At 35.0% G+C, this 27531-nt stretch overlaps 1 protein-coding gene across 2 annotated transcripts in view; it reads right to left on the reverse strand.

Moving 5' to 3' along the window:
- The window catches only part of LOC123681108 (rho-related BTB domain-containing protein 1), a 128781-nt gene that overhangs the window by 32694 nt on the left and 68556 nt on the right, over positions 1–27531 (reverse strand). Inside the window, exons 4-6 of one of the 2 annotated variants that reach the window (XM_045619315.1) lie at positions 10175–10393; positions 6721–6996; positions 2451–2684 (exon numbers count right to left, since the gene is read on the reverse strand). In XM_045619315.1, coding sequence (XP_045475271.1) covers positions 2451–2684; positions 6721–6996; positions 10175–10393 — 729 coding nt within the window. The remainder of the gene's footprint in view (positions 1–2450; positions 2685–6720; positions 6997–10174; positions 10394–27531) is intronic. The other variant, XM_045619316.1, reaches the window with a different exon arrangement.

The following is a 27531-nucleotide window of genomic DNA, read 5'->3' on the forward strand; positions in this document are numbered from 1 at the left end:
ATTGTTATTAAATTGAGAATTTGTTGCTGGATTAGTAAAATTTGGTGGGTTATTAAAATAATTTGGAGTAAAATTATTGTAATGATTTGAACGATTTGGATAATTTGATGGTTGTGGGCGTATGTGAATTGGTTTTTTAGGTGTTTCTTGTGATTTTCGTAGGAATTCACAATATTCCCATTCTTGTTTTCTATTATCAAAAAATTTACATCTATTTATACATTCTTCGATGGTATTTGAATCGAAATTACTTAGATAAGATCGATAAGGTTCTAGAATTCCAATTTGAAATGTTTTGAGGGCTAACTTTTGAATGTCCTGCTTTTTGTACAAGAGATAATTTGGGTCTTGAATATTTAAGGTCAGATATTGAAGGAGATCATTTAAATTTTTTGATAGCCTACTGTAAAAATCTAAATAATTTTCACTTCTATGTTGTACGCATTGACTTAATGATGAAATTAATAAATCTTCGTTACGTTGGTCTCCGTACCTTTGCAAGAGAACTCTTCTGATTGTAGGCCAATCAGAGGCATTTTGGAAAGCAATGAAATCTCTGGCTTCATTTTTCAATTTTGATCTTATAGAAAAATTAAACGCATAGTTCAAGTCAGGATTTAATCTTCCTTGCACATGTAGTAGTAAATTATCGACTTCATTGATGAATATCGATAGATTTTGACCAGGTGAATATTCTGGTATGGAATTCAATAGTAATTGTAAGTCCTGTCTGGACATTACTTCGGTAGGTATAACGTTAGTTACTTCGGTAGGTATAACGTTAGAAGAAGTTTGGTTATTCATTTCGGAATGTGTTAAAGTTCTTCTACGATAAGGTTGAAATCTATTATTTCTAAACGATTGATTTTGTAAAAAATTTGCTCCTAGCTCTAGAATTTCTGAGTCTTCAGCGATAATTTCTAATTCTTGAGATGAGTTATCTGTCATTTGAAATTAGGACTGATGTGGAAAAAATGAGGGAAAAAGGGGTTGATGGACTTACACCAAGATTTGCATCCTATAGTGGTTGGTCCTTCCTTCTGGATCGAAGTGGTTGGCTTCCTTCTGGGTTGAAGGGGTGGTGCTTCCTTCTGGATCGAAGTGGTTGGCTTCCTTCTGGGTTGAAGGGGTGGTTGATGATGGTTCTGGATATCACATCAAGAGTTGAAACTCAACGGGAGTTCCTTGGACACAATCCGTAGCGGACACTTATTTCAGTTTCGAACTAAAACCCCGTTGCGATATCCTGTTCGCAGCGCCAATTATGTTTTCCGTATCTTAAAGTCTGTTTTTAAAAAGGATTTATTCTATTTTGAATTAAGAATTACAACACTTGGATAAATAATTAATAATTCTACAGATTAAGATTTGGGAAAAACGTGAGTTACAAAACGAAGCTTGATGTTCTAAATCTGATTCATAACTAACTAAAGTCTGTCCTGAAATCTACAAAGAAAGCTTTATGAGTTCACAGAGAGAATTTGCACTTCAGCACTATCGCGTACATTTCCAAGAACGGCGTTGGCCGAGCTTCTTCTATTATGTTGACTTGTGCTGTTTCGGTCGATGTGGATCTCATAATAATATATCGTTTCGAAGCATAAGCGAGATACAGGTTGTGCAACGTCATTTCTGACCAATATTCTATTGAGTGTGGTGGGATATGTATATGTATAACATTTGAAGTTTGAGTCAAATCAGAGAATTTTTGAGTGATCAATTCAGAAAAGGTGAATAGTCTTGAAAAAAAAACAAAACGGCGCAAAACCTGCAACGTTTGTATTTTTTTTTCTCGGTGGTCAAATTGAATTTCATTTTTTGAATCAACTCAATTTTCGAAGAATTTCTGTGAAAATTTTTTTTCAAAAATCGAACAAAAAAATTTTTGAATGAGTTGATTCAGAAAATGAAATTCAATTTGACTACCGAGAAAAAAAAATGCAAACGTTGCAGGTTTTCGCAATTTGTCTCAAGGTTCTTTAGCTTCTCTAAATTGAGCACTCGAAAATACTCTGATTTTACCAAAAATCGTAATTTCTAATGTTATACATAACTGACCACACTCAATAGAATATTGTTCAAAAATTACGTTGCACACCCTGTATCTCGCTTATGCTTCGAAAACGCGGTAAATGTTATAAGACAAAAATGATTTTCCTGGTGTCATCTACATGACTATATAGGTTTGTCCAGTATAAAATGAAACACTCTGTATATGCTGCCCCTACTTTTTGATACTTGATATGGATTGTGCTTAAAATTATGAATATTTGAAGAGATTGGAAAAGGGTTATTATAGGAAAACCTGAATCTTAAATCTAATACACTAAATTTAACAGTAGTTTTAATTAGATAATAGATGGCTCATTATTATTTCTTAATAGTCTTGATACCTGTTATTTTCGTTGTGGATATTTTTACTTTCATGAGAAAGTCACTTTGGAACTTACTTTGACAGGTTCCAGAAGTCTTAGACATTGCTCGATTGCTTCTGTTGGCTGTAAATGTTCCAAATCCTCAATAACTCTCTTCTCCACCAAATTGACTAGTCTAGGCAAACACAGACGGTTAGCTAACTCGAGTAAGTTAACACATCGTACTGCTGATACCGGAGGAACATCATCCGTGTACAAGAAATATAGCAGTTTATGGAATGTGTACTCTCTCACTCCAGGAAATTCTATCTATAAATAGAGATATCATTGCAAGATCATGATTTATGATGCAGAAATGAAACGTAAACGTGTATTAGGTATCTTATCTTATCATGAATACGTATGAATAAAATATCCGACCCCAAACATTTTCTTAAGTATGAACCGCCAAAGGATTTTTTCTCGAAAAAATTCGTTGAAATATTCAAAGTATGATCGAAAGGTATAAAGATATCTTTCGCACTGAGAATTTAATGAGTAAATTTGTTGGCAAATATTAAAGCAGTTACCAATACCCGAACCCCCCTACAAGAGCTCATCATCTCCAGAATGAATATTTTGGAGATGATGTTAAATTAAGTTTGCTAAAAGAATTTTCAGTAGATTTAGAGAATGTTCATCTGAATTGAAACCTGAAAATTCACGTCCACAATAATTAAGATTTTCACAATAGTTATTGCGAGAAAAATCTGAGGAAAAAATTAGCTAAAAACGACGAAAAACAGTACCCGGCGGTAAGATGGAATATACATATTCATGATGACCCAAAATTGAAGTATGCACCTATGTATATAGGTATATACGTATACTGGGATATGAATTATTTACCACTTTGCTCTTCGTTGGTTTGGTAAACCTGAATATCATATTAAAATTAAATGACACTTTATGGCCAGTTGCACCATTTGCCTAAACGTTGATTAAAAATTGAAACATTGATTACTTTCTGATGTCTTAAGAGAAATCAGAGAGTAATCAATGTTTAAATTTTAATCAATGTTTAGGCAAATGGCGCAATTGGCCATTAATCTATTTCTACTTTTCATATTAAAAGTGGAAATAGAATGATTGTCATTCAATTCCCAATGAAATAAATCAAGTGAAGACCGAATCAATCCAATATATCTAAATCCTATTCTTTCTGGTTCAATTGTAATGTGATTCCCTTCAATTATGACAGCCTATAATAAATCGGAAATTGGGAAAACCTTCAAAATTATATCGATCAAATTCTACGCATCGTGAGAGCTTCGAATTATTGGTAACTCATAATTAGATCTATCAGAAGTTCTTTCGTTTAGGACTTCATATATATTGATCATCAATGCCACATAAATTGAGTGGTTAACACGGTTTTCAAATTTATCTTTCAAGGTTCCAATGCGCAGTTATGACGAACTAATAATTTCGAATGGAATAATTCTTCTGATAAAATATTTGTATACAACATCAAATTGCTTTTTTCTACATTCATGCAAAAAGCAAAACTTTATTGAACTATATTTAGTGGAAAAAAAAATTCTTTATTGCACTCATCTGTCATTCTACTTCAACGTGCTGTCATCATGACAAACAAATATTTCAGCTTGAAGGCAATAACGATGTACAGTTACCAAGTACTAGTACGTTTACAGTAGTAACAAATCAAGAAGTGGATTTAAAAAGTACTTCTCTACGGAATATTCATATTGAAAATTGCACCAATTGTTCATTCACTTTCAAGATTGAGGGTAAAAATAAAGTTTGAGTTAAATTGTTCGTAACGTATTAGTTCCTGTTTCAATGCAAATCGATATTAATAATAATAATGTATTCAAGTTGCGCTTTTCATTTTCCTACACCTAGTGCCGCACCTCAATAAATCATTTTTTGCTTTTTGCATGAACGTAGAAAAAATGTTGTATGCAACTCGTGCAAAAATTGTTTATTGCACTCGACGTGAAATTGTCCGACGAGGCCGTTAGGCCGAGTTGGACAACATACGTATTCATGATAAGATTTGCAATAAACATTCACTTTTTGCACTTGTTGCATAAATAACTATACATTCCCTCAACTAAGCCTCTTTAAGAGATATAAGTTTCGAAAAAGAAATAGAAAAATGAGGCAGTATCGATCGGGGACTGAAGGAAGTCAATGGTAACGGGAATGAAGAAGTATCGATTGAGGACTCAGGGGATAGTCGTTAGAAACGAGGAAGAGTATCGATTGGGATCTCATAAAAGTTGGTTGTACGGTTGACTCGGTTTACGGGGAAAGAAGAAAAAATCAGTTCGAAGTAAACTCTAAAATTTTTGGCAAAGTTATAATAATTTTTTTAAATTATCTCCAGTGAAAAAAAAACTAAGGATTATCTTTCCGGCATCGAGGGAAAACAGGTCAAAGATTTTAGTTTACTTTTTCTTAATATTAAGCGAAATTCTCCTGATTTTAAGTGTAACAATCAAAAGACAAATAAGTAAAAAAATTCCAAACATGAACGTAAATAAATAATAACATGAATACTAGATTTACTAGCCATTATCTGAGTCAAAGATAAGATTTTCTTTTATTATAAATATTTAAATTAATCAAGTATTTTTCTTTCGAAACCTTTATCATATCCTTTATAGGAAAAATAAAACATAAGAAGACCTTTCCTTAGTGCGAAGGGCCGAACACAATATTCCTCATGCTGAGACCATTTTTTTATGTTGTCAGTGGAAAGACGCTCTTCCATTGACACTATTATAGTGTCAATGGAATTGTGTGTGAATTTTGTAATTCTAAAATTCACAAATTATCATAAAAAGCAGTGTCCCAATTCGACTTGGTACGCTGTGCAGAGCAATGACACAACATAATCAAGATAAGGTTGTTAAATACTTTTATTTTTTGACTGATTTAACTTGAAAAATTCAAAAGGAATACAAAGGTTATGGGACTTTGATAATCGAAGAGAAGTTTTTCTTTGTGGGGGTATAATACACTCAAAAAGAAGGGGTTTATTATAAGCCAACATAACGCCTGTCAACCTTCATTATGAAACCTCTCTTCGATTATCAAATTCCCATAACCTTTGTATTCCTAGTGAATTTTTGAGTTAAATGAGTCAAAAAATAAAAGTATTTCTCTAGTTCAGTATCGTAATGGGATCATTAGAGTTCTAAAAACAGTGCTGTAATGAACTCATTACAGCATCGTTTTCAGTTACATTTTTAATTTTGTGGTTGTCTCTACTGACTTCCAATCCTATCAAATTTCAACAAAGGTCAATAATTGTCAACATAATGTATAATTTGGATAAAGTGAAATGATTTGCAGCATAATTCGCAATTTATCTTAATTCAGGTGGCGAAATCGATTTCGTCACACATAATTCATGAATTTAATGCGTAATTTTAAATTATTCAAAACGTACGATTCAAATTCAAATTCCGTGATCTGTCAATTTTCGTAATAGTCACACCAACTGCCAAGATACAATACAAAAGTCACCAGGATGTATAATTTTTCATTGAATTTCGTCAATATTTCACAAACTGACTGAAACTTGAAACTTGACTGAAATAGACAAAATATCGTCTAGTACTCGTTGCAGAAGGCAATTCCAACAGTCTTGCGTTCGAAAACTCGCTCCTTCGTCACTCATTTTCGAATTTCACATTCGTGTTGAAATAGGAGCCCATTCTGTAACTTGTTTTAGAATATACTATTAACATCCTTGTCTTGATATAGTTGTGTCATTGCTCTGCACAGCGTACCAAGTCATATTGGGACACTGCTTTATGATAGTTTGTGAGTTTTGTAAGTACAAAATTCACACTATCATAAAATTCAACTATGATAAAAAGCAGTACCCCAATTCGTCTTGGTAGGATGTGCGAAGGAATGACACAACAGAGTCAGGTTTAATGAATAAAATAAAGTTGTACACCACCTCCTTTACCAGTTTCTAGGTATTTAGTTCAATACAATTACATTTTGTTTTTATTCTTTCTGAATGAAAAGTCTCTATGTCCACTAGGATGATGCTGAGAAAAGAATTTTCCAGTTTCGAAGGAACTCCTAAGCATTTACTATTAGATAACAGTAGATATTAGGTATTATGTGTGAGGAGACATTGAAAAGAGTAGCTAAGTCTACAACAAAGATACGTACAGAACAGAAGATGTGTAATTATTGATTACACAACAATTGTTTCGTCAAACTTACATTTTGACTTCTTCACTTCAGTAAATATAAGGGGAAATAAAGTGTTTCACTTTTTAATCACAATAATTGATTATGTTATGTTTTTACGTACCACTTTTGCTTGGCTTTCTCTGAAATCACCACTAAACATGGCCTTCATCACGTCACATCTGGCAGTCAACATAGCTTTATGAGCAGCACAAGAACCTCCATCCAACTCGAAAAGAACATCGGCAAACAGACCTTGATCGATACAAATATCCTTGAACCTTCGTTTCAAGTAAGATTCATATTTGAGTTCGGGATGATCGGGATCTAGAAATGGGTGCTTCGTTAAGAGAACTAGAAGTTGTGGCAGTTCTAAAAATTCGGCAGCTTCTCTCGTTTCCTGAAAAATATGGAAATAATTGAAGAATGAGGATGATTACTTAGACTATCTTCGCATTATACAGGTGAATCAAAATGGTGTACCTAGCTTAATGGGGGTGATAGTACATTGAAAAATAAGTATACATAGTTTGATGAATAAACTTATGGCCAAAAATGCATATTAAGGGAGATATATCCTTCTAAAATTGAAAAAATAAAAAAAATTTCATCCGCATAACTTTAAGACGCTGAATGCCACCAGAATGAAATTCCGTGCATAAATGTTAAAATACATTTTTGTACAACACTGCTACATTCCTGATATTGTTATGAAGGGAGTTTTTAAAGGGTGAGTCATGGTTTTTTTGGAATAACTTCTATGGTTATCGATGAATCTCGCGATGACTGAAACTGCTGACAGCATGTGACTACAAAAATTCAAATATCTCAAAAACGGTTCAATTTCTTTTATATGGATAAGGATATCTTTTTTATGTAATTTTCTTCGCTCCATCGAATGATTCTATCGTGCAATATCCAGGGCCGGCACGAGCAATTTTGGCGCCTGAAGCAAAGAATTTTTTGACGCCCCTGCTGAAAAAGTTTCAATAAACATCCCCCCCCAACAAAAAACATCACCTGCCTCGATGATAATTCGTCATTTTTGATTTCTCTAGCGATTTTCCTAATCATTTCTTTCTAAAGTCGTTTCGACTGGGTTTTTTTTTTTGGACATTTTTACTATGATGAACAATGCGTAAGTAATATATCTGATTCTCATATTCACAATCGATCACATACAATCGATGAAAGATTACCTATCTCACCACAAGATACAAAGGGCGGTAAGGCATGCAGAGCTTCGAAAACTAAATTGGATTAAAAACATACGTTCCGCTGAAAACATTTAGCATTTATCAGTAACTAGTATCAAATGCAGAATCGTAGGAATTTTCCATATGTTGAATGTGTAAACAACTTTCACGTAATTCGAAGTGTTGTTCTTCGTCTTTGTGACTTACATTCCATCCCTCATTCAATTAGGGAAATAGGCAATGCTGCTTATATTGGTTGGGTTGTCATATGTTATTTATTAAACAGGCGGCTTAGTTAAGACGGTTTGCAGATTTTTAGTGCAGGGAATGTAAACGCAAAGCGGACCAATCTCATGTTTTTTTTTAAGAATCAAGACTATATTTTTTCAGAAAAATGAAAGGGCGACCACAAACTGGGCTAAATTGCTGCCCACCCATAAGAGGCGCTTGAAACAGCCGCTTCACTCTTTCACCCCTAACGCCGGCCCTGGCAATATAGTGTGAATTCTTTCGAAGCAAACGTGTGTAAAGTGTTCTGATTTTTCGATTCAGATTTTATGGCCAAACTGATTCAATTCCATAATATCGTTGTCTTCGATGCCTTTAAGATCAACCTTTCTAATCCGCAAGTATTAGGTACTTCTTTTATTTTTACTGCAATTTCTCTCAAATTATATTAACACTGTTAATCTTTTCATTTTTTCATATTTAATTTTTTCAGTGGCATGACCTTGAATTCAACTGTCTCTTCGCGCTACACGCACAGCTCAGGTTGTTAGTAGCGTCGACGGCAGTCGAGGTCGACGCGATGAGCCTTCAATCGATGCTGCGGTGAACGCATCGAGTTATTCGAGTTGGGCCCGGATGCGGCCGACTCGATTCAACTCGACTTTCAAACTCGAGTAGATCGAGTTAAGAATTATACGACTCGTCCCATCACTAGTTGTTAGGTGGATCACCCACTATCCGATTTATATTTCTACTCCGATCACTGGTCGTTGCTGGCGGGTGCAGTGTTTCTCCTTTCGCTTACCCTTTCCTTTTCTTTGCCGCGGTCTTCCATCTCTGTACAAGTCCTTCTTATAGACCCAATAAGATGAATAGTCTTCCTGTTTTTATCCTACTTAACTTGGTTTTACACCCGTTTGCATACACGATGCCGCGCACCTGTGCAGCTTGCACTAGATCCATTTCAACTGCTGCTCTTACAGTTTCATGTTCCAAATGTGAAAAGCTATTTCATCATAACTGCGTTAACATTACTGAATCTGACGGAGGAAATGAATGAAAATGGTCTCGTTCCGTTTGTAACTCTAATGAGAGGCTATTTCGAGGTACCTCTGCGGGTCAACGCCCAATATCACCATCCGTCAATGCTGTACCAGAAAAACGACTTCTGCGAAGTAACTCAGCAAATCAGCGCACACTATCACCTACCTTCTGCCGAGACGCTGACAGTAAAGCATTTAGAAATTCTGATGGAGCAAATGAGAAATTTATCAACAAGTGTATCACGTATTGAGAGACGTCAGGATGATCTGTTTGCCCAGATATCTAGTTGCACCAACGCTATCGGTAAGCACTCATTATTGCTTACTACACATAATGTGAATCTAAATGAACAATACAATATTACATCAATTTATCAGAATGGGATGAAATCCTGAAATTATATATAAAGTAACTCTGACCACGATATCAGGTTTCCTTTAGAAACGAAAATTTTTGTGTAGTTTTGATAGTTACTATCAAAACAAACTCCAGTGCCCAAGAAATGCCTTTTCATAATTACATAGACTGTTTTTATGGTCTAAAGAAGTCTGGGATGAAATTTGTGGAGAAATCTATAAAACCTATTAAAGAGACGAGCCACACAGTTGAAGCAGTAGGGAGGAATAAGAGAAAAAGAATGACGGTTGTAAAAAAAAAATTAGAAGAGATTATTGACTTATATCAAATATTTACACTACACATTTTTATTACTTTGACTTCTTATACAGCTTTCATCTGGCTTAGTGAGTTTTTCTAGTCTTTCTATTGTGTCATTTATATTTTGAAAGATACTTCATGTTGAAATTTATTTGATGTACCACTGTTTTGTTGAAATTTTTGTGGCTGTATTCTGTTCCTTTAATGAGGTGGCATTATTTTAGTGATTTTTTTATCTTTTGAAGCCCTGATGAAGAATCAATAAAGATTCGAAAGGTTCGCAAATTTGATTAAGGTTTGATTAAGGACGAGATTTGAACACCATTAAATTTCCTCATCAATGAATAACCCAGCCATGGCTAGGTATCAGGGATTTCAATTCCAAAAAAAAAAAAAAAATAGTTGGTAGAGACTTCTAGGGCATTTTTGGGAGTAGTACAAAGTCTTGCTCACCTGTAGATTGAGTGCACTACGATCAACGGTTCCCGTATAAGCAAATTGAAGACACTGTCGAACGGCAGTAGGAGTAACCAATTTTGACAGAGTAACTATGGTTTGTCCTTCAGGTTGTACGTTTCTGATGCACTGAAAAGCCGGATGATCTAAATCCCTGGCAGTGGGCAAGGTATGACAACTAGCTCTTCTTTTGCAAGTCTTCTGTTCGTTTTTAACCTGAAATAACAGTTTTTGTTATGAAGTAATTGCGCAACTACTTTTGACAACATCTATTCAGCTACTCAAAATCATAATATTTATGATTCGATACTATTCATGGAGATTTTTTTTGTAAAAGCTTCAATATACACAATTATGCACACAAAAGATACGACTACTGCAATTTTTGAACTTACTAATACTATCCTGAATGCAATAGAAAAGGGTAAAATTCCTGTTGGTCTCTTTTTAGATTTGTCGAAGGCCTTTGAATGTGTTAATCATGAAAAACTACTGAAAAAATTGGACCCCTGCAGAATAAGAAGTAAACAACTTGATCTTATAAAGGGCAATTTGAAAGAAAGAAAACAGAAGGTTCGAATAGTAATAGACTCTGAAACATTTATTTCGGATGAGGGAGACATAATTTGTGGAGTACCGCAGGGCAGTGATTTAGACCCTCTCTTGATCTATATAAATGATCTTCCATACTATATTGATAAATCACTTGATGTAATAATATTTGTTGATGATACAAATATAATCAAAATTTTGGAAGATTTGAGTAGAGTGACAATTGAATTGATTGAGGTCTTTATTAGCGTTGAGGATTGGTGCTACAGAAATGATTTGAATTTGAATGCAAGTAAAACAAAGTGTGTTATTTTTCATACAGATAGAACTAACTATGAATTACCATGTGAAATAATGCCGGATGGTGTATGTGTTTCGGTAGGTAACTCCAAATTTCTTGAGGTTCAAGTGGACTGTAATGTGAAATGGAAAGTTAGGGTGAGTCACTGGAAAAAAGACTTAACTGCCTCAACAATAACTTTTGTTGAGTCCAACAGGTTAGACTCAACTGACCATTAATGTACTACGAAAGTCAGTTGATGTCAGTTGAGGATAGTATATTTTGCAAATATTCAATCAATATTATCGTATGGTATTGTCTGCTGGGGAAATAGTTCATTTTCTGAATCTTTATTCATTGAACGAAATATTGCATTAAGAACTATGCTAGGTATGAAGTACAGACAGACTTGTAGAGGTGTTTTCTAAAGAAATGATATTCTTACTCTTCCAGGTCTCTACATTTCTGTAAAATTTCATAAAATAGATGTTGAAAGGATTTTTTTAAGGAAGTTGTAGCAGTTTGTGATCAATTGTGGACCATATAATGTGAATTATAAATATTATAATAATAATAATAATAATAATTTGCCTACCAACAATATATAAAATCATCACATCATGTTTAGCATCTCTAAACATATCTACAAACATTGCGAGACAAATAACATAATTTCAACACAGCAGAAAGGATGTTCCAAGAATGCACTAGGATTGAAGGAACTACTGATAATAGATTCCATCATAAGCAACCAAGCCTTCAAAAAACACAGAAATTTTTTTATGACATATTTTGACTATAAGAAGGCCTTCGACCCTATTCTTGATGGGTGGCGGACAAAAATTTTGGAAATATACAAGATCGATCCAGTTTCCAATTACAATAAACTTTCAGAAGTATGCAATGTGCAACTCGAGAACGAATATCGAACTCTCTACGGCGAACATAACTACTAAAGAGATTCCAATAAAAAGGGGAATTTTCCAAAGAGATTCATTGAGTCCCTTATGGTTCTGCCTGGCGCTGAACCCCCTTTCTAAACAACTGAATGCTACTGAAAAAGGTTTCAATGTCAAAGGAAATAGAAATACTATTGCACTCAATCATTTGATATACATGGATGACCTAAAACTTTTAACAGGCAACAAAAACCACTTGCAAATTATGGCCAAACTGGTGGAAAATTTTTCAAAAGACGTGGGGATGAAATTCGGATTGGACAAGTGTCGTACTATTAGCGTAGTGCGTGGAAAAATCCAAGATGGATTCATCTTTCCGATGGACAGGAGATAGAAATTATAAATTCTTAGAAATGAAACAAAACCGACGAATAAACCATCGAAGAATGAAAGAAGACTTAGCAATTAGGAGAATCAACAAAATTTTGAAAACAAACCTCAACAGCAAGAACATGACGAGAGCTATCAATACATATGCATGTTCAATTCTAACATACTCTTTCGGTATAATTTCATGGAGCAAAACAGATATAGAAAACCCGCAACGCAAAATGAGAACCTTGATGACAAAAGCACACAAGCAACATCCGAAAGGTAGCATTGAGAGGACGACACTGCCGGGGAATAAAGGAGGTAGAGGTCTGCTAGACATCATGGAACTTGCCCATGGCCAAATTGAATGCCTACGAACATACTTCAAAGAAAAATCAGGCATGTCAGAAGTCTACAAAGTAATGTGTGAAGCAGGCGAATCAACACCTTTACAACTGCACAAGGAGCAAATACCTATAGAACTCATTAAACTCTTCAACGACGATGTTATTGATGTTCTTTTGGACCTTTTCAATCGTATCTATGATACGGGAGAAATCCCTGAACAATGGTTGTCATCCACATTTGTGCTCATACCGAAGAAACCAAATCCAAGAGAATGCTCAGATTATCGAACCATCGCACTCATGAGCCACACCTTGAAGTTGTTCTTAAAAATCATCCACAAGAGAATTTACAGAAGACTCGAGGAAGACATAAGCAACACACAGTTTGGATTTCGCGAAGGACTTGGAACACGAGAAGCGCTATTTGGGATTAACGTTCTTTTTCAGCGCTGTCTTGATATAAATCAGGATGTGTATGCATGTTACATCGACTTCGAGGAGGCCTTTGACAGGGTGAAACATGATAGGTTGCACCAGCTGCTCCTCAACAAGAACATTGACTCTTGCGACATAAGAATAATAAGTAACCTATACTGGGGCCAGAGAGCTAATACATTGATAGACAACCAACCAACAGAAGAAATGGAGATTCGTCGTGGTGTGACACAGGGATGCATTCTGTCGCCGCTTCTATTTAATCTCTATAGCGAAGCTATTTTTAGGGAAACCTTAGAACAAGAGTCGGCTGGAATAGTTATAAATGGAGAAGTTATAAATAATATGAGGTACGCTGACGACACCGTCTAGTTAACGGGTAGACTTGAAGACACACAACATCTTCTGGAAAAATTAAACGATCGATGCATTGAATACGGTCTTAAGATCAATTTTAGGAAAACCAAGCTGATGATAGTAACAAAGTGCCCGCAGAAGCTCAATCATGTGAACCTGACGGTAGCGAACACCACAATAGAGAATGTGGCCACATATAAATATCTAGGAACTTGGATGGAACAGTCGGGTGACCAAACGAGAGAAATAAGAACGAGGATAGAGATGGCCAGATCGACATTTGTGAAGATGAACAAACTGTTTTCTAGTCGGGATTTGGGTCTGGATCTTAGGATGAGGATGCTGCGTTGTTACGTTTTCTCCACGCTTCTGTATGGGGTTGAAGCATGGACTCTCAAGAAAAATCACATGGACAAACTACAGGCCTTCGAAATGTGGTGCTACCGTAGAATGTGGCGTATCCCATGGACTGATAGAGTTACAAATGCCGAAGTCCTAAACCGGATGCAGAAGGACTGCGAAATAGTTAACACCATTAAAAAGCGAAAACTTCTGTACCTGGGCCATATAATGAGAGGCAGAAAGTACACACTTCTCCAACTGATAGTCCAGGGAAAAATCAGTGGACGAAGGAACATTGGTAGACCCCGTATGTCCTGGCTTAAGAACCTGAGGGACTGGTTTAACTGTAGTAGTGTTCAATTGTTCAGGGCTGCAGTCAACAGGGTCCGGATTGCTGTGATGATAGCTAACCTCCGATAGGAGATGCACTGCAAGAAGAAGAAGGAGCAATTTCCATACAACCACCAGACAATCCAAGAAAAACTGCAAAGATGGAGAGAAAAACCCCTACATGGGCGACATTTCAACGATATGAACCAGGATCATGTCGACATTGAAGCGTCGAACTATTGGCTCACATCAGGTGCGATGTATCCAGAAACGGAAGGATTTCTTTTAGCCATCCAAGATCAAGTGATCTCAACGAGAAATTACTGCAAGCATATCATAAAGGACCGAACTATTACTGACGATCGATGCCGTTATGGGTGTCCAACGAATGAGACAATCCAACATATCACGGGAGGATGTCAAATGTTTGCAGGAAATGAATATAAAGAGAGACACGATGCAGTAGGAAAGATACTACACCAAGAAATGGCAACCAAATTAATACTAATTCATTCTGAAAAAGAACCATACCGGAAACCATCCTGGAAAACGAACGCTATAAACTGAACTGGGATCGTTCAGTTTTGACTGATAAAACAGTCGCTCACAACAGGCTAGATATACTGCTAGTCGATAAACAGCAATACTCATCGACGTAGCAATAGCAAATAACAACAATATGCGTCAAAAAGAGGTCGAAAAAATTTCAAAATAATAGGGACCTCGAATTTCAGTGCGTCAGTGGGGAATGATATCAACGAAAACTATTCCAATTACCATGTCAACAACTGGAATAGTGCCCAAAAATCTCAAAAGGAATATCAAGCAACTGGGACTTAGTGAGTATATATGTCTGGGAGTCGGGGGATAATAATTTATTGATCCTTTAGGACACTTAACAATGTGTATAGGATAAGTCAATGAAATATTACAATTAAATCTACATTTCTATTATTTACAACATATAGGTTCTATTCTATTGAGTGATCAACGAATCAGTGAGAAATTCCCTAACCGAATAAAAACACTTTTGCAGCGATAACTCCTTAATTACATTTTTGAACGATTGTTTGTTCAAAGATTTCAAATGAAAGGGCAAATGGTTGAACAATCTAATGCCCTGATAAGGTGGAGAATGTTCGAAACTGTTAGTCCGATGTTTAGAAATCAAAAGCACCTGTGAATTGCGTGTTCTATGATTATGCGAACCATTGTCTCATTATATATGAGACATTTGAATATGTATAAACATGGGAGTGACAGTAATCTATTGGCAACAAATATAGGCCGACAGGATGCGCGATGATTCGAATTAAAAATGAGACGTATCACTCTTTTCTGTTCCACAAAAACTCTAGAGAAGGAACTACAGTGTCCCCAGAGCAAAATATTGTAAGAGATATGACAGTAAACAAGACTGTAATAAACATCAATGAGAGAACTAGGTGGAAGTTTTGAGTATACTTATTGCGTAATAAGCACTATTAACTTTTTTGCATAGGACATCAACGTGGGTTGACCAACTGAGACTTCGATCCATGTGGATCCCAAGGAATTTAGTACAGTCTGTTGGAATTATAGTAGTACCCAGACAATCTATTTTCAACAGTCCTCTTTCATTGTTTCTTAATCCGAAATACAAACGAGCTATCTTACCTATATTCACTATCAAATTGTTATGGCGATACCATGATATGAACTCATCCATAATTTTTTCACAAGCTCTCTGGAGCTCATCACAACTTCAAGCCGCGATTATAACAGATGTGTCATCAGCAAATAAAGTGAGCAATAAGCAGGATAAATGAGCTGGTGAGTCATTTATAAGAAGTAAGAATAACAGAGGACCCATTACAGAGCCCTGTGGAACACCCATATCTATATTATATTGTCTGGAATAATGTTTATTGTTTCTCACTGACATAGTTGTGATGGAGAAAACTACGCAGCCAATCGGAAAAAATGCTTTTAAAGCCAAAATTGAACCATTTTTCTATAATAAACTTGAAGGATAAAGTATCAAAGGCGCAGGAAAGATCGAAAAAAATTCCTGAAACATGCAGATTTGAATCCAGTCATTTGTAAACTTATTCCACAAACTTCAGTGCGGCTGTCTGGGTGGAGCAACCAACTCTAAAGCCGTGCTGGGCTTCATTGAGGATATTGAATTCATTCAAATATGCCATCATTCTCTTGAAAACCACTCTCTCAAAAACATTGAGGAGAACACTAAGAATCGATATTGGTCGATAGTTGGTTATTTCATTTATATTACCTTTTTTGTGAATCGGTACGACAATAGATTTCTTAAAGCATTGGGAAATTCTCCCGACGTCACAGACCAATTGATTATAAGAGCAAGATGTTCGCTTATTATTGGGGCTCTCTTCTTCAGATGCCTGGTTGAAAGATTATCTATGCCAACAGATTTTTTGTTTTTTAAGTTTTTGATAACGACCTCAATTTCAAAACGGGATGAAAAAAGAAATTGCATACTGAAGGTGGTGAAGCTATACAGAAAAGAGGTAAAACATCACCATAATGCGCGTTTAACTTTTCATTTGCTACTGAGGAAAAATATTTTCCGAATATATAAGCTACTTCACTAGGTTCATCATACGTCACACCATCAAAATTAATGGTAATGTGATCATCTGCTTTATCTAGTTTTCCAGTGTATGTACTTATTCCGGTTTTCAGAATTGGCAATAAGAGAGCAGTGATATTTATATTTTGTCATATTCAAGAGGGAGACATGTTAATTTTTTGCATATTTATAATTATTGATGATGACCTAGTAATTGAATGAAGCCAATGTAGGTTCATCAGATTCTTTTTACTTACAATAACTTCGGAAGTATTCCATTTTTTTTTTTTTTTGATACGCAAGTAATTGTTCTCAAGGGACAATATAAATCTAAATAATATCGCAGTATGTTGCTAAAGGTTTCAAAGCATTCACTCACGTTCGTCTCAAGCATTACCTATTTCAGAAAAATCACACGCATATAAAGAGTTCATTAAATTACTCAGATTGTTTTCCCTCAATTCCCTAATTGTTTGGACATTTGATTTTTGGTTCTGAACAAGATCGGTCTTTAATTCAAGTGATATTTCTCTATGATCACTTATATCAGGATCAAAAACAGCAGACTCACAGTTTCGGACTATTTCTGAATTAGTTATTATGTAGTCCACTTCAGAAATGGAAGTATTACCTCCAATGTTAGTAAAATCCCTGGTAGCCTCCGTAGAAGTAACAGTTAGGTTAAAGCAATCTAGTAATTCAACTAAAAATTTTGACTTATTACTATTATTATCGAAGTAATCGATATTGAGATCTCCGCAAAGGAAAACATAATCAGAATCGTTGAAACAAGTCTGAAGGGCACAAAACAGTCTTTCAAAAAATATTTCAACAAGGCCTGTAAACGCTAATTATACCTAGATGTTTATTATTTAATGAAACTATTATTCCAGAAATTTCAACATGCATTTCAAGAGAATACTTCGAAACTGGCAACTTTTTCACTCTTAGACCCGATTTGGTGAATAACATCGAACCACCATGGTGTCTGAAGTCGCGGCAAAAAAAGTCAGCCCTTACATGCACCAAACTCAATACATCAGGTTTTATCTCTCTCAATAGAACCTCCAAACTTTCCAATTTATTGGAAATACATTGTATGTTCAACTGGAGAATATTAAAAATGCCTACGCCTAAACCACTTGAACTGAAGTTTAACCTACTGGATGTTGATGAAAAAAACGATGTACGTTTACTTTGTTGGGCCAATTTGCACCATTCAGTGCTTTTCCATAGTCACAACTCGATATAAGTACCTTGAACGAGGAATATGAATCAGGGTATCTAGATGTTAACTTCTCGCATTTAACATAGGTGAAATTGCGATTTAGAAAATGTTCTAAATTTTCTACAGAAGTTTCCGGCTTCAAATTCGAGACATGAAGGGCTACAATCTTGTCCAATCCTTCAACCTCAGCTGCTCCAGTATAGCTGCCCGTAACCAGGGATTTTCGGGTTTTACGAATGGGTCTTTTTCGGTTTACTACTTTTCATTCAGAGCCTATATTTTCATTGGTTTCAAGTTGCAACTCAAGCAATCAGAGCTGGAACCGCTCAACTGCTTGGGTAATTTCTCCCTATGTACATCATGAATCGTTGGAACCGATTCTTCACGCGTAAATTTCACTTTTCTTGGACTGATAGGAGCAACAGTTGCCGATTCCGAAGTGACCGCATCGACAGTAACAGGAGTGCTCCGAAGATCAGCAGTTGCAGAACACTGAAGTACCAGATGCACTATGGGAAAGAGAGACGAATATTGGACCAGGCCATTTGTTACAGATATCAACGCTATGGTGAGCAAAGTTCTCAAAACCACACAATTGCAGAAACTTCAAATAAGTAAGTAAAATGGGTAGCGCAAAAGCTACTTGTGTCCTCTACACTGAGAAGGAACAACCAGCCAGAGGGTGTAACGAATGAAAAATTGTCACCAATGAAAAGAAAGAGGTAAAGAATAGGAGAGAAAATCTTGAAAAAAAACTCCTGTACAAAGCTGTGACGACTGAATAATATTGCTTCGAGTACTAAGCACCCATTTTCGCAAAAGTCTCGCGATTACTAAGCACTTTGTGAAAGTGATTCGATATTTCGAGCCCTAAGCACTTTTCTAGGAATTGTTGATAGTGATTTTTTCAATCGGAATAAATACTGTACCTATAAACATTTGTAAGATTATTGACGAGTAAGGTAAGAAGTACAGCAGAACTTCATTGAAGCGAACTGATTCAAAGAAGAAAAAGATGGAAAGAAGACGAAATATTTGTTTCCATTTGCGGAATTTTTTCAAAATTTTCAAAGTGTCAACGAATTTTGGGGGATTTTGTTATGGATTCCTCAATCAAAAATTGTAGTAGTCATTAAAATTTAAGTAAAATTAGAAATGATTCGAAATTTTCAGTTGGATTCATAGATAATCATTTTATTTCATGTATTTTATTCAGATTTAGAAATAGTAGTTGAAATGTTTGTTATTAAAATTAAGTATGAAAAAAAAGAAGGAAATTGAGTGACAATGCCATAGGCGGTACATAGATAAAAGGGGAGCATCGAATAGAGAGATGAAAACTGAAAAATACACAAGAAAAATAATGAAAGAGAGAAGTCAAGCAGAAAATTAGATGAAAATGTGGAGGAGATTATTTTGAGAAAAATTGAATTTGATATCGATTGAAGTTAATACGGAATTGAAGAAGAAAATATAAGATCAAGATCATAAATTGAATGGAATTGGAATATCGAATAAGAGACTATGGAATTGGAAAGAGTTTTGGGTTGGAACGTGAAAGTAGCATAGAATAGGATTTTTAGTTTTTGAAGAAGAAAATACAGAGTTGGACTGAATAGAAAAAACATTTTCTTAGATAAATATTTCAATTTTATGTATAAAATTTCTTTGATAATTAGGTAATATTAGATTAGGTGGATTAGGTAGATAGGTTTGTTGTTGTTTTGAAAAAAGAAAGAATAAATTTATATATCTTTTCTCTGAACCCACCTGAGAAAGGAGTTATTTCAAGTAGAGATCTAAATTTGTTTGGATCTATTTTATAAAATTTTCAAAATTATAATTGAATAGATCTATAACAATTGGCACCCAACGTGGGGCTTAAATGAATTGAATTTTAGGATTTTCAGTTTTTAAAAAAGAAAATACAGAGCTGTACTGAATTGAAGAGAACATTTCCTTAGATAAATGTTTTCAATTTTTTGTATGAAATTTCTTTGATAGTTAGGTGATATTAGATTAGGTAGATAGGTTTGTTGTTTTGAAAATAAAAAAGAATGAATTTATTTTTTTTTCTCTGTACCCACCTGAGAAAAAGTTATTTAGTAGAGTAGTAGTAGAGTAGAGATATAAATTTTTTTGGATATATTTAAAAAAATTTTAAATTCAATTGAAGAGATCCATAACAATATATAAATAAAACAGTTATTTTTAGGGATTACAACTTTGTACCTTCCATGTTCCATGTTTTATGATCTATGGTCTATGTCTTGGATTCTTAACTCAATAATAATAATAACAGTACTTTATTGCATATGCAATTGGCCATCGACCAATCCTTCAGCCTGTATTTTAACAATTTTTGGTACATTCAATTCGTTTAAGGTAAAAGGTTATTAAGTTATATATTTCATTTTTTCATATCAAACTTTTGATTTTTGCTATTAGTGGTAGTTCTGGATGTTTTCTCTTAAAAGTTTTCCTTCTGTCTTCCTGGTATTGAGAAATCACTTCATCCAACTGAAGTAACCTATTATAGAATGCCTTATTCATTCTGCTCATTCTTATCTCAATAGGTTCTATGTTCTATTGTGGTCTGGTATTAAAATAAAGTAGACTGTTTGGAGGATTATGAAGTGGATTTCTAGGATGTCTCATTCGGGTTTTGGTTCTCAATGCGGTGGTTTCTGATACTGTGAGATTTTTAATTGCAGGAGGCTTGCAGTTGGCAAACACTGGGTGTGCGCATTCTAATAAAGGTCTACAGATTGATTGTTTTATATATTATTTTTTTATATATTATTACTTTTGATGTTAATGCCTTGCTTTCTGTAAATTAATTTGGAAAAATATTTGGCTCTTGATATTGTTTTCCTCTTCATCAACTTGGTGTGTAGGTTGAAGTTCAATTTATTATCAATGTTCATTCCAAGGTATTTGATTGCAGGTACAGGTTTTATGCTTTTTCCATTAATCTTTAAAGTTGGTGATGAAGGAAAGATTTTTGTGGTCGAAAATTATAAACTGCGACTTGTCTGGATTAATCTTCATTCTCCATTTCCGGAACCAGTTGGAGAGTTCATCAAGGAGTTCTTGAAGCTTCTGTATGCAAGTTTTTGATGTTTTTGCATGGGATACCAGAGTTGTGTCGTCTGAAAATTGCAAAATGTAAAGGGAGTTCATGTTTTCTCGGATGATATCATGGCAGAAGAAATTGAAAAGTAGTGTCGAAAAAGGAGAACCTTGAGGAGTGCCTCGCTCAGGAAGAAAGTAAAAAGAAGTAAATAATCCAACTTTGACAGCCAATGTCTTGCCCTCCAGGAAGTGCTTACACAGTTTAATGAGATTGGGTGGGAGGTTGACTTTATGCAACTAGTAGAGTAGTCCTCTATGCCATATACAGTCGAAGGCTTTTTGTATATTTTTGTTGTTGAGTTCTGTATATTGGATGTGAGAATGGTGAGAGGGTGGTATGTAGATCTTTCATTCTTGAATCCAAATTGGCACTGCGGTATATGTTGTTCGATATTAGTTGAAAGAATTGATCTGATTATTTTTTCATGAAGTTTTCCAAGTACAGATAATAAGGTAATGGGTCTGTAATTCTCAAATCTCTGTCTGTCCATATTGGCCTTGGGAATATTAATGATGTGTCCTGTTTTCTATAAAGCAGGGAATATGCACTCATTCAAGCAGAATTCGTATATTTTTATAAGATGTTTATGCACCTTATCATCTATTTTCTTCAGAACAATCCATGGAATATTGTCATAGCCTGTAGAGCTGTTTTTTGAGCTATGTAGTAGTTGGTAGTAGTCTTCTTCTTCTATTGATATTGGTTCCATACTGTCATCTTGTCTTCTGAAATAATCATCATACCATTCATCTATTTGAGCTCTATTGCTGCTATCAAAGAGGTTGTCGTCGGTAAATTTATATCTTTTTTGTAGTGTTCTGCAAATAATTGTGCCTTCTCTTATATTTGGATAATTTATTTACCTCATTGTGAAATTTTTTTTCTTTGGACTGATTTATATTTTGGCAAGCAGTAATTCTCTCTGTATTGTTGAATCATTCTGTGGATGTTTTTGTTATATCTATTCAAGTATTTTTTAAGTTCTGGACTTTTGTTATCACAATATTCCCTATACATTCTTCTTTTATTTTTTATTAATTTAATTATATAAGGCGGCAGCTCATGTAAGAATGGGTGTTTCTTTATTGTGGGAGTATGCTTCTTGATCGACTCCGAAAGTTTCTTATTGAAGGATTCGATGTATGGTTCGCTTAGTGGTGTATACCATTTTCCTCAATAAATTTTTCCATCTCCTTATCAATCTTCGTTATCTTGCTTATTTTATAAATGTATGCAATCTTCTGCTAGCTCAGTATATTCTGGTTCTATGTCCATGTCAAATTCTATCACAAATGCAAGATGATCAGAACCCAAATCACGTGATAATAATAATAATAACATATATTCATCATCAAAGTTTACAGATACATGAATTAAACAAAAAGTACTCCCTCAAATTAAACTATCGATTTATATGAGGGACTAATGACATTAATATACAAAAAATAAAATCACAAATATTACAAAATTTTACATTAGCCTTAGTGTGTAAGGTAAGTAGATGCAGAGTATCATTCCATTTTCGGTCTCTTCTCAATCCAGTGTGGATAGTCCAATTCAGGTTCAGTGTCGCAATTCAGGTGATCCATATCCATATCCGTGTATTATGTCACAATTCGGGTAAATTCTCAGTTATCGAAATAATAAAATAGATGTATTATGCATCACACTTCTGTCCGTTACTAATGCAGAGTCCCAGTAGAGTTTATATCTCGCATTTTCTAATACAATAACGTCTTTTTTTTATCACACACTTCCTTATTCTCTTGAAAACTTCTTTTTAAAAAACTTTCTTCATCCATCTGACAACTGCGTAAAAAACGAAAGGGGTTAGGTCGGGTTCATAGAACATCATAGATCTTCAACTGACATTGGAGAACATAGAACTTGAGATCAACAACTCACTCTCACTAAGTTGGTTTGAATGTATCAGATATGAAAAAATGTTGCTAATATTCTCTATATCCTTTCTGTAGTTCATGGAATTTTCATGTCGCTTAATGTGAATCATCTCTAGGAAACATCTTTTTCTCATATTCTCCTCGCACTCCAAGACTGTCACCGAATCATAGTCCATTCGATGGTCAATTGATCTTACATGTTCTGCCAGTGCACATATCTTTCTAGGATTCTTAATGTCGCTAATATGTTGGGTTATTCTTCTTTTAAGTTGTTGGGATGTTTGTCCGATATACACCTCATCACAATTTTGACAGGGTATTCTGTATACAACACAGCTTTTCTTATCAGTTTCTATCCTATCTTTCAAATTACTATAAAGTCTCTTTAATTTAAATTCAGTTCTAGGTATCACTTTGATGTTATCAGTTTTTAATAAGTTTATTAAGGATTTTGTCATTACATTAATCAGTGGAATGGAAGTAAATATAATTCTCTGATCTAAATTGGTGGATGCGATTTCATCGTTATTCTGTGGCTGTCCAGAATTCGATGAATTGTGTATCAATTTCTTTAAAAGGTTCTTGGGGTAACCATTCTCAAGCATCAACTGATATAATAGTTTCATATTCTTCTCCTTCAGAGTGGGAACGCAGTTGTCAGATGGATGAAGAAAGTTTTTTAAAAAGAAGTTTTCAAGAGAATAAGGAAGTGTGTGATAAAAAAAAGACGTTATTGTATTAGAGACTATTTTGTGGTCAAGATAATTAATAACTTTTCCTCCAAATCTGTATAAGGTTCAGTGCAACTTAAGATCTGGTAACTCTTCGCATTTCGGTGCGTTTTTAACATGTTGTCTTTTCTGCAATGTTTGTGTTATATTTGTATGTTGTTTGTTTTATAGAAGTCCTGAAGAAGATCCCAACCAAGGATCGAAACGTCGACTGATGAAATAAAGAAGTTAGTAACAATTGAAGTTTTCCAACACCCCTTAAACCATTGTTTATTAATTACTTTAGGAAATTATCACATTTTGTATATATATATATATATATATATATATATATATATATATATATATATATATATATATATATATATATATATATATATATATATTTAAATATTTAAAGAACTGTATCCGAAATATGTAGTTAGTTACCATGCTCACCTGACGAAGTCATGTTATCATGACGAAACAATTGTTGTGAAAATAAATATATAAAGCGGAAATAAGTTATTTTACTTTTTAATCATCAACATATTTCTTGATGAAAGGAATGTGAAAAGGAATGCTAACAAGAATGCAGTCCAGAAGGAAATCCATTACTACTTCAGCAATGGACGGACTGAAGTTGGAACCCATAGGGGAACCGAGCACCTGTTTGAAGAACCTACCATTAAAAAGAAAATAGTTAGAAGAAAACAGGAACTTAATGGCATATATGAATTCTTCTTTTGGTAGACTAGTGTGGTTTTTGATAGTATCCCACTTGTTCTCAACAGCTGAGACTGCCAACTCTACAGGAATGTTGGTGAAAAGAGATACAACGTCCAGGCTGATCAGGACATAATCAACAGGTAACTGGAAACCATTCACACATTGGGCAAAAGCAAAGGAATCTTCAATAAAATATCTACTTCTGGTGGAAGAAAGATATTTAGACAGGATGTCTGAAACAAAAACTGACAGTTTGGAAGTGGGGGTGTTGACAGATGATATTATTGGTCTCAAGGCAAGAATGGGTTTGTGGATTTTTGGTAAACCGTAGAATCTAGCGGGAACTGAATTATAAATGTACAGTAATTTACCTTGTACTTGTGTTATGTGGCCCCCACTGACCCATCGCTTAATCAATGCATTACATTTACCTTGTATTGTAATGGTTGGATCTCTGTGAGGAAGAAGTTGGTAATATTGTTCATTGAGCAAAATTGTGTTGGAGAGCTCTATGTACTGATCCTTATCCATCAATACCGTAACATTGCCTTTATCAGCCCGTAACACAAGCAATTCTTGATGTTGACTTAGGTACCTCTTACAGTGGTAAAATTCTCTCTGGAAAACATTATTAGTCCTTTTTCCAGGTTTGATGTAGTTGGTTATAATATTAGCAGCTTGGGAACGTTTGATGTTCTTCCCCTCATCTGACAGTCTATCATTAAGGTCTATAATGCTCTCTACATCTGCCAACAGTCCCGACATGGAAACCTCCTTCAAAGGAATATCAATGCCGAATCTGGGGCCCAGTGCTAGGAATTTCAATATTCTATCTGGTATAATCACAGAACTAACATTCCTAACCCACCTTTCTTGTGGTTCTACTCTCTTTAGAAGTTCATCCGATAGAGCTCTCACCTTCATCAGATTTCTCTCCCTGATAGCAGCAAATTCTCTTCTGTACCTTCTGGACTGGTAAGATTCAAAACGAATTAGCATCTCTGGTGGAAGCAACCCCTCCAAGATCTGCCACAACCTGGAAGACTCACACTCCATTCTTCCTATCCTGGTCACAGTCACAGTGATCTCAAATTGAAGAACGAGACGCCTTGATTTCTCCAACATAGCTTGAACCTGTCTGGACGAACCTGAATCACTTGCTGAGCTGAACAAATAATTCATATTGCTGGAAATATGTTTGGGAAGTAAACCCTGTCTTTTGCATTCCAAAAGGAACACTCTTCGGTTTCTATAAGATGCCAGTTTCATATTGTATGAAGACCATGACTTCAACGCCTCATATGCTACTCTTCCATAGTTGTTTCTCACTTCTGCATAAAACCCCATGCTTAAATATCAACAATTTTAATTCCCAATATACAACAATAGTTATAAGTATGATAAGGGGTGTGGGAAAATTGATAAGTGTTATAATTTCACTCTTCTTTATTTCATTTAGTCGACGTTTCGATCCCGATGGGGACCTTCTTCAGGACTCTACAATAGCAATAGAAAACAGTCAAAAACATGGCAATCACAAAACATGTAAAAATAGTACATACCGAAATACAGAGTTGTAAAGATCTTATTTGAACACAAATCAATAGCTCTCAAGAAAGCAATGAACAAGAACATCAACAAATTTAGCGAAAAAAGATCTGATATTTCGTTAGCACAAGAGTAGAAATCAATTATCATTTTGTTGATTTTTCTGTTTACCTTATTTACATATGATAATTGATTTCTACTCTTGTGCTAACGAAATATCAGATCTTTTTTCGCTAAATTTGTTGATGTTCTTGTTCATTGCTTTCTTGAGAGCTATTGATTTGTGTTCAAATAAGATCTTTACAACTCTGTATTTCGGTATGTACTATTTTTACATGTTTTGTGATTGCCATGTTTTTGACTGTTTTCTATTGCTATTGTAGAGTCCTGAAGAAGGTCCCCATCGGGATCGAAACGTCGACTAAATGAAATAAAGAAGAGTGAAATTATAACACTTATCAATTTTCCCACACCCCTTATCATACTTATAACTATTGTTGTATATTGGGAATTAAAATTGTTGATATTTAAGCATGGGGTTTTATGCAGAAGTGAGAAACAACTATGGAAGAGTAGCATATGAGGCGTTGAAGTCATGGTCTTCATACAATATGAAACTGGCATCTTATAGAAACCGAAGAGTGTTCCTTTTGGAATGCAAAAGACAGGGTTTACTTCCCAAACATATTTCCAGCAATATGAATTATTTGTTCAGCTCAGCAAGTGATTCAGGTTCGTCCAGACAGGTTCAAGCTATGTTGGAGAAATCAAGGCGTCTCGTTCTTCAATTTGAGATCACTGTGACTGTGACCAGGATAGGAAGAATGGAGTGTGAGTCTTCCAGGTTGTGGCAGATCTTGGAGGGGTTGCTTCCACCAGAGATGCTAATTCGTTTTGAATCTTACCAGTCCAGAAGGTACAGAAGAGAATTTGCTGCTATCAGGGAGAGAAATCTGATGAAGGTGAGAGCTCTATCGGATGAACTTCTAAAGAGAGTAGAACCACAAGAAAGGTGGGTTAGGAATGTTAGTTCTGTGATTATACCAGATAGAATATTGAAATTCCTAGCACTGGGCCCCAGATTCGGCATTGATATTCCTTTGAAGGAGGTTTCCATGTCGGGACTGTTGGCAGATGTAGAGAGCATTATAGACCTTAATGATAGACTGTCAGATGAGGGGAAGAACATCAAACGTTCCCAAGCTGCTAATATTATAACCAACTACATCAAACCTGGAAAAAGGACTAATAATGTTTTCCAGAGAGAATTTTACCACTGTAAGAGGTACCTAAGTCAACATCAAGAATTGCTTGTGTTACGGGCTGATAAAGGCAATGTTACGGTATTGATGGATAAGGATCAGTACATAGAGCTCTCCAACACAATTTTGCTCAATGAACAATATTACCAACTTCTTCCTCACAGAGATCCAACCATTACAATACAAGGTAAATGTAATGCATTGATTAAGCGATGGGTCAGTGGGGGCCACATAACACAAGTACAAGGTAAATTACTGTACATTTATAATTCAGTTCCCGCTAGATTCTACGGTTTACCAAAAATCCACAAACCCATTCTTGCCTTGAGACCAATAATA

Source organism: Harmonia axyridis, chromosome 5 (genome assembly GCF_914767665.1).
Source record: "Harmonia axyridis chromosome 5, icHarAxyr1.1, whole genome shotgun sequence".
NCBI lineage: Eukaryota > Metazoa > Arthropoda > Insecta > Coleoptera > Coccinellidae > Harmonia > Harmonia axyridis.